This window comes from Galeopterus variegatus, unplaced genomic scaffold (genome assembly GCF_000696425.1).
Source record: "Galeopterus variegatus unplaced genomic scaffold, G_variegatus-3.0.2 Scaffold3124, whole genome shotgun sequence".
NCBI lineage: Eukaryota > Metazoa > Chordata > Mammalia > Dermoptera > Cynocephalidae > Galeopterus > Galeopterus variegatus.
Window position 1 is genome coordinate 46,175 of NW_007729235.1, and position 12,445 is coordinate 58,619.

Here is a 12,445-nt window from a genome sequence, read left to right on the forward strand (position 1 = left end):
TTTCTTTTGCTGTGCAGAAGCTTTTTAGTTTGATATAGTCCTATTTGTTTATTTTTCCTTTTGTTGCCTGTGCTTTAGGAATCATATTCATAAAGTCTTTGGCCAGTCCTACTTCCTTAAGTGTTCCCCCTATGTTTTCTTTTAGGAGTTTTATAATTTCAGGTTGTACATACTACCCAACGTGATCTACAGATTCATGTACATACTACCCAAAGTGATCTACAGATTCAACACAATCCCCATCAAAATACCAATGACATTTTTCACAGAAATAGAAAAAACAATCCTAACATTCATATGGAACAGCAAAAGACCCCAAACAAAGCATTCTCAAGCAAAAAATAAAGTCAGAGGCATAACACTGCCTGGCTTCAAATTATACTACAAAGCTATAGTAACCAAAACAGCATGGTACTGGCATTAAAGTAGACACACAGACCAATGGAACAGAATATAGAACCCAGAAATCAACCCATATACTTACCCAAGCAAAAAAATAAAGTCAGAGGCATAACACTGCCTGGCTTCAAATTATACTACAAAGCTATAGTAACCAAAACAGCATGGTACTGGCATCAAAGTAGACACACAGACCAATGGAACAGAATATAGAACCCAGAAATCAACCCATATACTTACAGCCAACTGATCTGTGACAAAGGTACCAAGAACATACATTGGGGAAAAGACTGCCTCTTCAATAAATGGTTCTGGGAAAACTGGACAACCATATGTAGAAGAATGAAACTAGACCTGTACCTCTTGCCATATACCAAAATCAACTCAGAAGTTTTTTTTTTTATTTAAACATGTAAAATTTTCAAGTACTTGACAAAGAGTGTTTTAAACTTTAAAGAGTTTGAATGGGGGTTTTCTATCTCCCAGATTCAGGGTAGCACAGGGAGACCTCGAAAGTCCTTCTGGACTGTGACCACATCCATTCACACCTACTTAGCAGGCACTACTTGTGCAAGAGCCTTTTTGGAAAGTTACGTGCTTAGTAAGACTTGTTGGTTAAGAAGTGGAAGTTGAGCCCCTGCTCCCAGGTCCCTGACCTGCAGCCTGTGATTCTGTGAAGGGCACCTCTTCTGATCTAAGACCTGCCCAGGTATCTGGAGGGCCCCTGAGGAGAAAATGAAACCCAAAGATTCCATTCTTTGGTGAGGTTTGCAGGTGTGGACGGTGTGGGGATCCCTCAGGGGCTGTGGAACGCACGTCTGCTCTGTGGGAGAGTTTCTTCTGCACTCTCTGCAGCCCAGGAAATATCAGTCTATAGCACAGAAAGAGCTAAGTCATCTTCCTGTGGAGCTGGCCGAGGATGTTCGTCATCTGGCAAGAGCTGTGACGGATGAGGCCTGGGGCCCTGGGGATACAGCCCTATGTGCAGCCTGACCGGGAATCGCCTGAGAGCTGAGAGAATATGCCTCCTCACCAAGTCAAATAACACCTTTGGCTGCCAGATTCCCCTTCTGAAGTGTCATCTTTGATGGCCCACATGCACTCGCAAGGCTTTGGTGCCTCCTACAGAGTGAAATTAGACTCCTGCACCTGACGCTCAGGCCCCCGTTGTGTGGCCCCAGCAGTTGTCCCCTCCCCCACGGGGCCCCCCTGCTGCAGCCAGGCCCCTCCCTACCCTCCAGGGGTACTTCCTGCCAAGGCTGCCCCGCCTGGCAATGTGGGTTTTCTCTCGCCTCTGCCCCTCATGCCTCTGAGCCCTTGACCTATAAAGACCTCTGAACCCTGGCTGGCCGCCTCCCTCTTTGGCAGAGGGTCTGCGGCCATGTGCCTCTCTCACTGTCCTGCCCTGAGTCTTAGCTGGCCCAGGAGTACCTGGAGAGCCTGGCCATGCCTAAGCCACACGCTACCTTGTGTGGAGAATGGCTTTGATAACTGTCTGAGAGCCGAGGTCAAGAATGGCATTGTCGGTGATGAACCAACTGACTTGCATGTATTATTGGTTTATAAAGTCAGACTTCTTTTCTGTCTTGTCTCTCCTTTCCTTTCGGGGCCATCAGCGCCCCACATCCAAGGAAGGAGGGCTCTGGCTCCAAGTTGTTTAGCAAAGCTTAACATTGCACTTATGAATGTTTAAACTGGTGGGGACTGATGGGTGGGAGTTGGCATATGATTCTGTGACACTAAAACCACTGCCACCATCTCACTTTAGCTAAACTCTAAGTTCAATTTTTCTCTGCCCACTATCTTAACTCTTAAAAATTGCCATCCCAAAGACTGTCACTGAAGTTTCACTCCTTTGACTCAACAGTCTGTGCCACACTCCACACATAACTCCCATCCTTACGGATGAGCAAACTGAGGTTCACACAGATGAAATAAGTCATTAGAGCCACACAGCCACTAAGTGGCAGAGGCGAGACTGGAATCAGCTTTGCCTGGTTTCCAAGCCAAGGCTTTTTCCCTGTACCTGTCCCCAGCCTCTGGGGTCCTGTCCTCCCCTCCCTTACTGATCACTTCCTCTTCCTTCTCTCTACTCAGTGACACTCTGAACATTGTGGCATCAGATCACCGGCCGTTCACCACAAAGCAGAAAGCTATGGGCAAGGAGGACTTCACCAAGATCCCGCACGGAGTGAGCGGCGTGCAGGACCGCATGAGTGTCGTCTGGGAGAGGGGAGTGGTATGTGTTCTGGAACCCCTCCCCACTCTAAGCCTAGTAAAGATTTTCACTCTGACGATCCTGCCAAAGAACGTTCTTAGGAAGACTGTTTCAACAGCAGCTCTTTGTCTCACTCAAAAACAAAACAAAAAAGGTCCTTTCCCCCCTGATTAGAAAAGTAATAACATCTATTATAGAAATTTGGAAAATACAGAAAAGTATGAGAAAAAAAATCCTCATAATTCCATGCCTAGAAATTAAACTATTAACATTTTGGTGTGTTTCTTTCTAGTTCTATGCATGTACTATACATTATTTTAATAACTAGGTTCCTCTTTTTTTGTCATATAATAGTATATCTTGAGTGTCTTCCTATGTTAGTAAATTCTTTTAAAACATCATTTTTTATGGCTGAATAATATGTCCTCCAATGAAAATACCATACTTTATGTATTTCTTCCCTATGTTTGGCTGTTTCAAATTTTTGCACTTACAAATAGTTCTGTAGAAAACCTCCTTTGTTCAGGAGTATTTCTTCCCTATGTTTGGAATTTTTTGGCTGTTTCAAATTTTTGCACTTACAAATAGTTCTGTAGAAAACCTCCTTTGTTCAGGAGTATATGTCAGCATTTCTAGTTATTTCCTTGGGGCAGATTTCTAGAAGTGGATTTCTGGAGCAAGGGATATGAACATTTTTAAGGCATTTTAAAGCTATTTTGTTTAATTGCTTTTTTAAAAGATAGGACTGGGACTTCATTTGAATAACACCTGTTCTGCCCATGAAGAATAAGTATTTTTGGTCTCGATTTATCAAAGATTAAATTCAACATGGAGTATGAGCCCCAAAGAGATTTGAAGTCCTCAAGACAAAAACTCTATCTCAGGGAAGGCCCATGGGATGGCTCGGGAAGTCCTCCTTGAAGAGGGTCCCGGGTGCTCTCATGGGTGGGTGGGTAGGGCAATAAGATGCTTTTCCAGAGTATGGAATATAGAGCCCTTTGTAGATGAAGGGAGGCTCCTAACTCATCTGCAGTGGGAGCATGAGCAGAGCTGGTTTTACATATAAGAGGTAGGTTTGCATCAGGTAGGCAGCCTTTCGGAACAAGGGCCCACTCACCATTGTTGCTGGATGAAAGCAGAAAGGCGTAATGAGCCCATGGGATCAAGCCACACAGGTTGCTTCATCTGAGATGGTGCCCACAGTACTGTCCAAGTTCAGGCTAAAGGACTGGGAAGATGCAGTGTGCTATCCTTCTCCAGGACTCAGGAGCAAGCTTCCTCCAGAACTGGTGATCAAAAGCCTAATGCCATTATAAGGAGAGGTTGGAGGACCAGACAGAGACTAGGTAATTTGCAGCTCACACCAAGGTATAAAATCCTCCCCATCATGGAAAAACTACAAAGGAAAATGCAGTTCTTGAAGATATTCCTGCACTCTCATGAATGCAGCGCCTCAGCTGAATCCAAGAGAGACTTGAAGACCCAGCACTACTAAGAGGTAGTTACTGAATAAGTGAGGTCCCATTTAGACCAGTTTGTCCTTAATGTTCTTTATTTGAGGACCCTGAGCTTCCACCCACTGGGGGTTGTGGTGGACGTCTGTTTTGGAACCTGCTTACTCTAGGAATCGCGTATCTCTCCTTTTGAGCACCAGCTCCTTTCTTCCACTTTGATCTTGGGGCTGTAATGAAGCTGCCAATTCCTAATCTCCATCCAGTCAACTATGGGGAGGAGGAAGGTGCGTACCCCAACCTGACCCAATTAGAGCACTTCCCAAGGAATTTGCTAAAGGAACCATGGAAGAAAGCTCTTCTGGTGGTGAGCTGAGATGACACCAGTGCAGAAGCTGCGGCAAGCCATCTTCCCTTGTGGAGAAAGCTGAGAGAATAGAACAAAATCATCTATCTGCTGTCTAGTGCCCCTGCTCACAACTTCTAGAAAGAAGTAAGGTCTTTGAAGCAGATGGGATTACTTTGCAAACACCATATAGAAGGTTTAGCAAAGCCAAAAGATACAGATAGATGGGCCTCCCAGAGGCCAACAGGCAAAGAAATCCACAGCCAGGTCTGCTGTAGGGGATTAGACTTGGGTTGCCTGAAAAAAGCATGACTTTAGCTATTGCAGTGTTAAATCCAAAAGCAAATTCAGGGTCTCTCAGTTAAGCGAATGGTCCCATCTCCAATACACTTCCCAGACAAGGACAATGGGCAGGAGGCCGCAGCCCTACCTCTGGAGGATGTGCCAGAAAGAGCTGTAAGAGCAATGCATTCACATGCAAGGGTATCTGACAAAGGTTGGCTATAAACAAACCACATGAAAAATAACAAGGATTGGTGAGGGTGTGAAGAAATTAGAATGCTCCTCCATTGCTGGAAGGAATGTATAATGGTGTGGCCACTGTGGAAACAGCTTGGCTGGTCACCAAAAAGTTAAACATAGAGTGACTGTATGACCCAGCAATTCCACTCTCAGGCATATACCCAAGAGAAATGAAAACCTATGTTTACACAAAAACTTGTACATAATTCTTCATAGCAACACTATTCATAAGGGCCAAAAAGTGGAAGTGGAGACAATCCAAATGTCCGTCAGCTACGAAATGGATAAGCAGATTGTGGCAGATCCATGCAGCGGAATATTATTCAGCCAGAAAAAGGAATGGAGTACCCCATAAATGCTAGAAAACATGGATGAGTCTTGAAACCATTATTGGAAGTGAAAGAAGCCAGACACGAAAGGCCACATATTGTATGATTCCTTTTATACAAAATGTCCAGGAGAATCAAATCCATAGACAGAAAGTAGATTAGTGATTGTCACTGCTGGGGAGAGGGCAGAATGGGCAGTGACTGCTAATGGGTATGGAGTTTCTTTTTGGATCAATGAAAGTGTTTTGGAATTAGAGAGTGGTGATGGTGATGGCTCACTGTGTGCACATACTAAAACCCACTGAGTTGTGTTTTAAAACAGTGAACTTTATGGTATGTGAATTATATCTCAATTTTAAAAAGAATATCGGGCCGGCCCGGTGGCGCACTGGCGAGTGCGTTGCTTGGGAGCGCGGTGGCACTCCCGCCGAGGGTTCGGATCCCATGTGGAGACCGTTCCCGCTCACTGGCTGAGCGCGGTGTGGGCGCAACACCGAGGGTTGCGATCCCGTTGCCGGTCCCCAGTACGGGTGCGACACTGTGGGTTGCGATCCCGTTACCGGTCAGTAAAAAAGACAAAAAGGAAAAAAAAAAAGAATATCTGACAACAGTCTGTGGCAATTCCTAAAAAAGATATTTTAGTTTGGGAATAGGGTCAAAAGAGGGCCAAGAAAGTGTTTCAAGCTTCTGAAAGCCAGCCTCACAGCAATGTAAGATAGTACCAACTCACAGGAGACCACTCCTCGGCCAGCCGCAGGGGAGGAGCATGGACTCCAGGACTCAGGAGCAAGCTTCCTCCAGAACTGGTGATCAAAAGCCTAATGCCATTATAAGGAGAGGTTGGAGGACCAGACAGAGACTAGGTAATTTGCAGCTCACACCAAGGTATAAAATCCTCCCCATCATGGAAAAACTACAAAGGAAAATGCAGTTCTTGAAGATATTCCTGCACTCTCATGAATGCAGCGCCTCAGCTGAATCCAAGAGAGACTTGAAGACCCAGCACTACTAAGAGGTAGTTACTGAATAAGTGAGGTCCCATTTAGACCAGTTTGTCCTTAATGTTCTTTATTTGAGGACCCTGAGCTTCCACCCACTGGGGGTTGTGGTGGACGTCTGTTTTGGAACCTGCTTACTCTAGGAATCGCGTATCTCTCCTTTTGAGCACCAGCTCCTTTCTTCCACTTTGATCTTGGGGCTGTAATGAAGCTGCCAATTCCTAATCTCCATCCAGTCAACTATGGGGAGGAGGAAGGTGCGTACCCCAACCTGACCCAATTAGAGCACTTCCCAAGGAATTTGCTAAAGGAACCATGGAAGAAAGCTCTTCTGGTGGTGAGCTGAGATGACACCAGTGCAGAAGCTGCGGCAAGCCATCTTCCCTTGTGGAGAAAGCTGAGAGAATAGAACAAAATCATCTATCTGCTGTCTAGTGCCCCTGCTCACAACTTCTAGAAAGAAGTAAGGTCTTTGAAGCAGATGGGATTACTTTGCAAACACCATATAGAAGGTTTAGCAAAGCCAAAAGATACAGATAGATGGGGAAGGTGTTTTATTAAGAACAAGAAACAACTTTGGGGGAAAGGCTGCACAAGCCTTGGAATCGATAATAAGTAGACTGTCACCTTCTTTCTGAAGCACATGGAGATCATGACCTGCTTACAATGTTGAGCCAGCAAGACCCAGAGCCAGGCTTATGTGTAACCTGGCTCCACTCTTTGACAGCTGTGTGACCGGGCAAGTTGCTTAACCCCTCTGAGCCTTAGCTTTCACCTCTGCACGTGGGGTAATAATACTACTTCCTTCATAGAGTTGTGTGAGGATTAAATGTGTTAATACATGTAGAGTTCTCAGAACAGCATTTGGCCTGTGATATGTGCCTAATAAATGTTAGCTATTACTACTCTCTTCTCTATCTCTAAGTGGGAAAAAAAATAAGCAAACAGGTTGATAAAAAAAATTCAGAAAGAACATTTCAATGAGTATACTTGGGTTGATACAAATTCAACACACAGTCCCTTTATCTAAAGCACTTATTATAATGACAACTCAAAGTCCTCAAGAAGAAGCCAGTTGTATTTCCCATTCTCTGTTATAGCCCTTAGGTAACAGAATGCAGGCATGCAGAAAAAGAAAACTATTAAATAACCATATTTTCTAAAAAGTATAAAGAGCAGGGACCTCGGAGAAGAGAGCAGCTCTGATACAGGACTTGATGTATAAAGCCAAGAAGCGAGGGGCTGTTAGAAGCTGTGACCTGCCAAGGTCACTCACAGAGTCTGTGCTCCAGTCCCTCACCACTAGACCCTGACCCCTGATGTGGGGACACCAAAGTGCAGCCTGGTAAAGGGCAAAACAGCTCAGACCCAGGTTTGGCACTCTGAGGGCAGAGCTAAACTACAGATATCTTGTCAAAGAATATAAGGAATATGTAGCCTTCAAGAAATCACCGATATCGATTGTTTCTCTCAACAAGATTTTTGATAAGCAGCAAACAGCAAGGAGTTCGTGATTATGTCCCTGATGAGTGCCTGGGGTGTAGGTCGTCTGTGCTGCTCCATCAGACCACGTGCACACACCCCAACACACTTCTTCCTCCTCACAATAGCTCTTTTTAATATGGGGAAGCACCATAAATGACCTTTGCAATTATAACTGCTAGTACTTCTGTATCGTTTGCCATGTGCCCAAGCAGTTCTAAGAGCTTTACATATACACGTATTAATTCATTTGACCTCATAACAACTCCATGATGTAGGTACTGCTACCTTTGCAATTATAACTGCTAGTACTTCTGTATCGTTTGCCATGTGCCCAAGCAGTTCTAAGGGCTTTACATATACACGTATTAATTCATTTGACCTCATAACAACTCCATGATGTAGGTACTGCTATCGTCCAAATGTTACAAATAAGGGAATAGGCACAGAGAGGCTGGGCAACTTGCATAAGCTCACACAGCTTACAAGGGGCAGAACTGGGGTTGCAGTCCAGTCCGTCTGGTTTCACAATATAGGCTGTTAACACTGCTGCCTTTGTAAGTACAGAATTAACTAGTATTGCTACTGGGGGACTCTCACCTCCAGACCAGCTGTCTTTAACCTCTATCCCCACAAAGTTGTCAGACCACAGAAAAGGGCATGTTGGGAGCCTGACAAGGAAGGAGATAACACTGCTTCATGTGAGGGGTGCTCTCCATGGTAAATAGCTCAGAAGCCTACCTGCTACCATGGTGGGGATTCCACCAGTGCTGAGGGGGAGCCAGCGAATATCTCTCCTCTCACATACACATGTGCGTGTACACATGCATGCACACTATTTAGGAGGTACCAAAAAGATATCTCCAGCCCCTAGACTCGAGGTGTAAGAAGCCTTGTCACCTGCAGTAATGCGGCAGCATCTAGCCCCGTCAGCCATCTAGGAGGCTGCAGTCCTACCACCTGGCTCTGATGGTGTTGTCCTTTCCCTTTCGCTTTTTTGCCGTTCTTCATTAGACCTTGAAGGTTAAGGGAGTAGACCGCACCCCCTACCTGGGGGATGTCGCTGTGGTTGTGCATCCCGGGAAAAAAGAGATGGGAACACCGCTCGCAGACACTCCTACCCGGCCCGTCACCCGACATGGGGGCATGCGGGACCTTCATGAATCCAGCTTCAGCCTCTCTGGTAAGAGGGAACAAGGGTGTGGCGGGAGGAGGGCGGGAGTCCAGGAGGAGAGAACCCCCCCCAGGCGGCGGGCCTCTGCCTGCTTCTGCTCTGCGTCCCCCCCTCCCACCCCATCCCATGTCCTGTGATGGGTGTTCCGTATCAGAGACACACAAATACAGGGACACTTCAAAAAGTTCATGGAAAAATAGAATTAAAAGATCATACAAATCTTTCATTAACTTTTTGAAGTCCCCTCTTATTAGGGGGGACATGACCCCCTTTGGGCTCTCTCCATGTTTTCTAAGTTCAGGTATTTCTGTCCTTTGACACATCTTGAGTGCTGTGCACACAGAGGGTGCCCCGGCGATGACCTGGGCTCAGGAGGACCAGCCCTCTCCTCACAGCCTCTCTGCAGGGCCTGTTTTCTGTGATTTCTGTTATTCCCATTCCTCCCTCTTCCCTTCCCACACTTGTCCCCCACATTTGCCCTGTCTTCACCTTCTTTTTTACCAGGAATTGTATCATATGAGGGTACTGCCAAAAGTTCATGGAAAAAATAGAATTAAAAGATAATAGGAATCTTTCCATGAACTTTTTGTACCCTTATACATATTTTATTAATTCTAAGTAAAATATTTTTCTTGCTTGACCTCTGATTCCCAGTTTCTTTCCTTATCTTTCTGTCCCATGGGTCATGTCCTGGCCCCACTCTGTCTGTAGTCTCTGGGTTCTTGGGAAGTGTCCTGTCCTAGTTCTTAATGTCAAGATCTGTTTCCTGCCCCTCCCACCAGCACCAACATGCGGCGCCATGGGCTCCTCTAGGCCGTGGCTGTCTGTGTGCCAACTTCATTGTTGTCAACAGCACATGTCCTGGGTGCTCTGCAGTATTTGAAGGGGGGCGGGGGTCTTTGCCTTGTAAATGGTAACCCTCAGTGGAGAGCAAGCAGAGTCTGCAAGATGCCCTGGTCCCCCAGGCAGCTTTGGTGGAAACTCACCACCGCTTAAAAGGGGCAGGGGGCCTGGGTCTTCCTGAATACGGCTGAGCAGTCTTAGGACTACCCCAGAGAGACACCAGGCAAGCAGAGTCTGCAAGATGCCCTGGTCCCCCAGGCAGCTTTGGTAGAAACTCACCACCGCTTAAAAGGGGCAAGGGGCCTGGGTCTTCCTGAATACGGCTGAGCAGTCTTAGGACTACCCCAGAGAGACACCAGGCATCTGCTCTGCAAGAGCTTTGCTGGAGCCAGAACCATGAGAGGAGCAAGACCCAGGTCCTCCCACTCGGATGTTTAAGCATAGAGTTTTCTGGAAAGGCAAGACCCATACACAAACCATCCTCATATGAGAGGTGGAGGGCTCAACCCAAGGATGCCGAGTGAGTGGGGCCTGCCTGCTTTGTGCTAGGAGCACCTTGTGGCAGAAGATACGTGGTTCCTGTTGGAGGTGCCAGGAGCCTCTGAGAAGGGGTCCTCTCCACCACTCTCCCCGTCCTCTCAGAGCCAATCTCATTGCTGAGATAATGGCTCTCCCACCTCGAGGGCCACTGCCGCTCCCACCAGTGATGGGACATGAATGCCAGGACTCAGAAAGGGACCCATGACTGGAGGACTTCTCCACACACACCCAGGCTGTGCCAGTCTGGGATGTGGATTCCCGCAGCTGCCTGGGCACAGCCCCACGAGAAGCGGCAAGACCCCAGATCTGAGTCCCTGCTGGCCTCTTCTGCTTTCGCTCAAGAGCCAGGGCCAGGAAGAACTCCCCTGGGAGGAGCAAACATCAGGCAGCCTGTCACCTACCTCCGCCCCAAATCTTGTCTGTCCTAGGTAGGACAGGCTGAAGAATGTCCCACTGTGCTCTTTGGGGCACTAGACCCTCCCTTTCTAAGTCTTGGGATTTCAAGATGTGGGGCCTTTGGGGTATGGTTCGCTCACTTTCTAAAACAATGGAGCGTCCTCCCTTCTCCCTGTCTTATTTACTCACCGAGGCATGTGTACAAAGGCCCGCATGCTAATGGGCAACCCATGGTCTGTGTGCACAAGAGACTATATGCCCAGGCTTGGCAGCAGTGAAGTTGGCAGGGTGGGGCAGTTAAGAATGCAGGCTCCGAATTAGGAAAACCAGGGTTCAAATCCAGCTCTACCAGTTACACACTACATAAGATGGGCCAAGTTGAGTAATTCCTCTGAGCCTCAGTTTCCTCATCTGTAAAATGGGCTGGAGTTGCCATGAGGATGAAAGTAGACAGTACACATGGAGGGCTTAGCTCAGCCCCTGACGTAGTATGCCTGCAGTAGCTGGTGGCTGTGGTTTGTCACCAGGCAGGAGCAGCCCCACTCACCCTCTGTGCCTCCTTCCTGCAGGTTCTCAGATCGATGACCATGTTCCAAAGCGAGCTTCGGCTCGGATCCTCGCTCCCCCGGGAGGCAGATCAAGTGGCATTTGGTAAAGGCACTGACCAGCCCCCAAGTGAGGATGCACCGCTGGCACCAGCCCGCACACCCTCCGGCCGCAGCTGCAGGGGCGGGAGAGGCTGGGCTGGGCAGCAAACCACCTGAGGGGGCCCCAGGACCCGGGAGCCCTCCCCATGTCTGAAACGTGATTCACTGTGCTTCGAGCCGACCCTGACAGGCACTTTGAGATATGTTCCTCCTGCTGTAGTCTTTTCCTGCCTTGGCCTCAGCGGCGGGCTTTTCTGGGGCCCAGGAAGCCCACACTATGCACAGAGCCCAACGCATAGAGCCCGGCCCAGCCCCTCCTCTCACACCTGCCTCCACGTGCTGGCTTTGGGAAAGCCCAGACTTGAGTGCCCTGCCCCTGGCTGGGCGGCCAGGTGTCCAGAGCACTTTAGCAGATGTATTGTAAAAGTAAAGGCCTCCCCACCCACCTCCTTAGGCCCCATGGTGACATTTCCCAAGTCAGACAGGTGTCAGCTTCCCAGCCATGCCCAGGACATCCCGTTTCTCCTGACTCACCTCTGGCCCTGTGTGGGTGTGGTTGGGACCCCCTGGGTGTGGGTGTGGTTGGGACACCCTGTGCCCTTTGCCAGCTTTTCCTTCCCCCACCCATGCCCTCTGGGAGTCACAGGCCCAGAGGGTAGCTGGGGGGTGGGACAGGCACGAGGCTGGTGCCAGGCACGTGTACATGGTTTTGTTTTGCACGTTTGGTTTGCGCAGTGGTTTGGTTTGACTTGTTTGTGCATCCTGTGAAAAATAACGGTGCTTTGTGTCCCTAGCATAGCATAGAAACAGGAATAGATGTGGTCCTTAGGAGACGCTGCACTCGACACCAACCAGACAGCACAGGGCAGAGGCAGTGGTGCGCTGGCCTCTCAGGCCCCTCTTCTTCCCACCTGGGGTCCTCTGGGCTGCTGAGGCCCTGGCCCAGGCCTTCTTCTCCCCTCTCCTCCTGGTCTAGTTTCCTACATTCTGAGAGGGCGCCTGGGATGCTGGCCCTGGAGACCTTCAGCAGCCTCGTGGCCTTTCCCATCTCTGCCCCTGGTCAGTCACAGCACTAACCGCGCCCCCCCCCCCCCCCCCCC

General features: G+C 48.2%; 1 protein-coding gene across 1 annotated transcript in view; it reads left to right on the forward strand.

Moving 5' to 3' along the window:
- Positions 1-12,433, forward strand: part of DPYSL5 (dihydropyrimidinase-like 5) — a 47,366-nt gene extending 34,933 nt beyond the window's left edge. Inside the window, exons 8-10 of the mRNA XM_008584005.1 lie at positions 2,497-2,638; positions 8,760-8,928; positions 11,268-12,433. Of these exons, the coding sequence (XP_008582227.1) occupies positions 2,497-2,638; positions 8,760-8,928; positions 11,268-11,353 (397 nt within the window). The 3' untranslated portion in view covers positions 11,354-12,433. The remainder of the gene's footprint in view (positions 1-2,496; positions 2,639-8,759; positions 8,929-11,267) is intronic.
- The last annotated feature ends 12 nt before the right edge of the window (positions 12,434-12,445 follow it).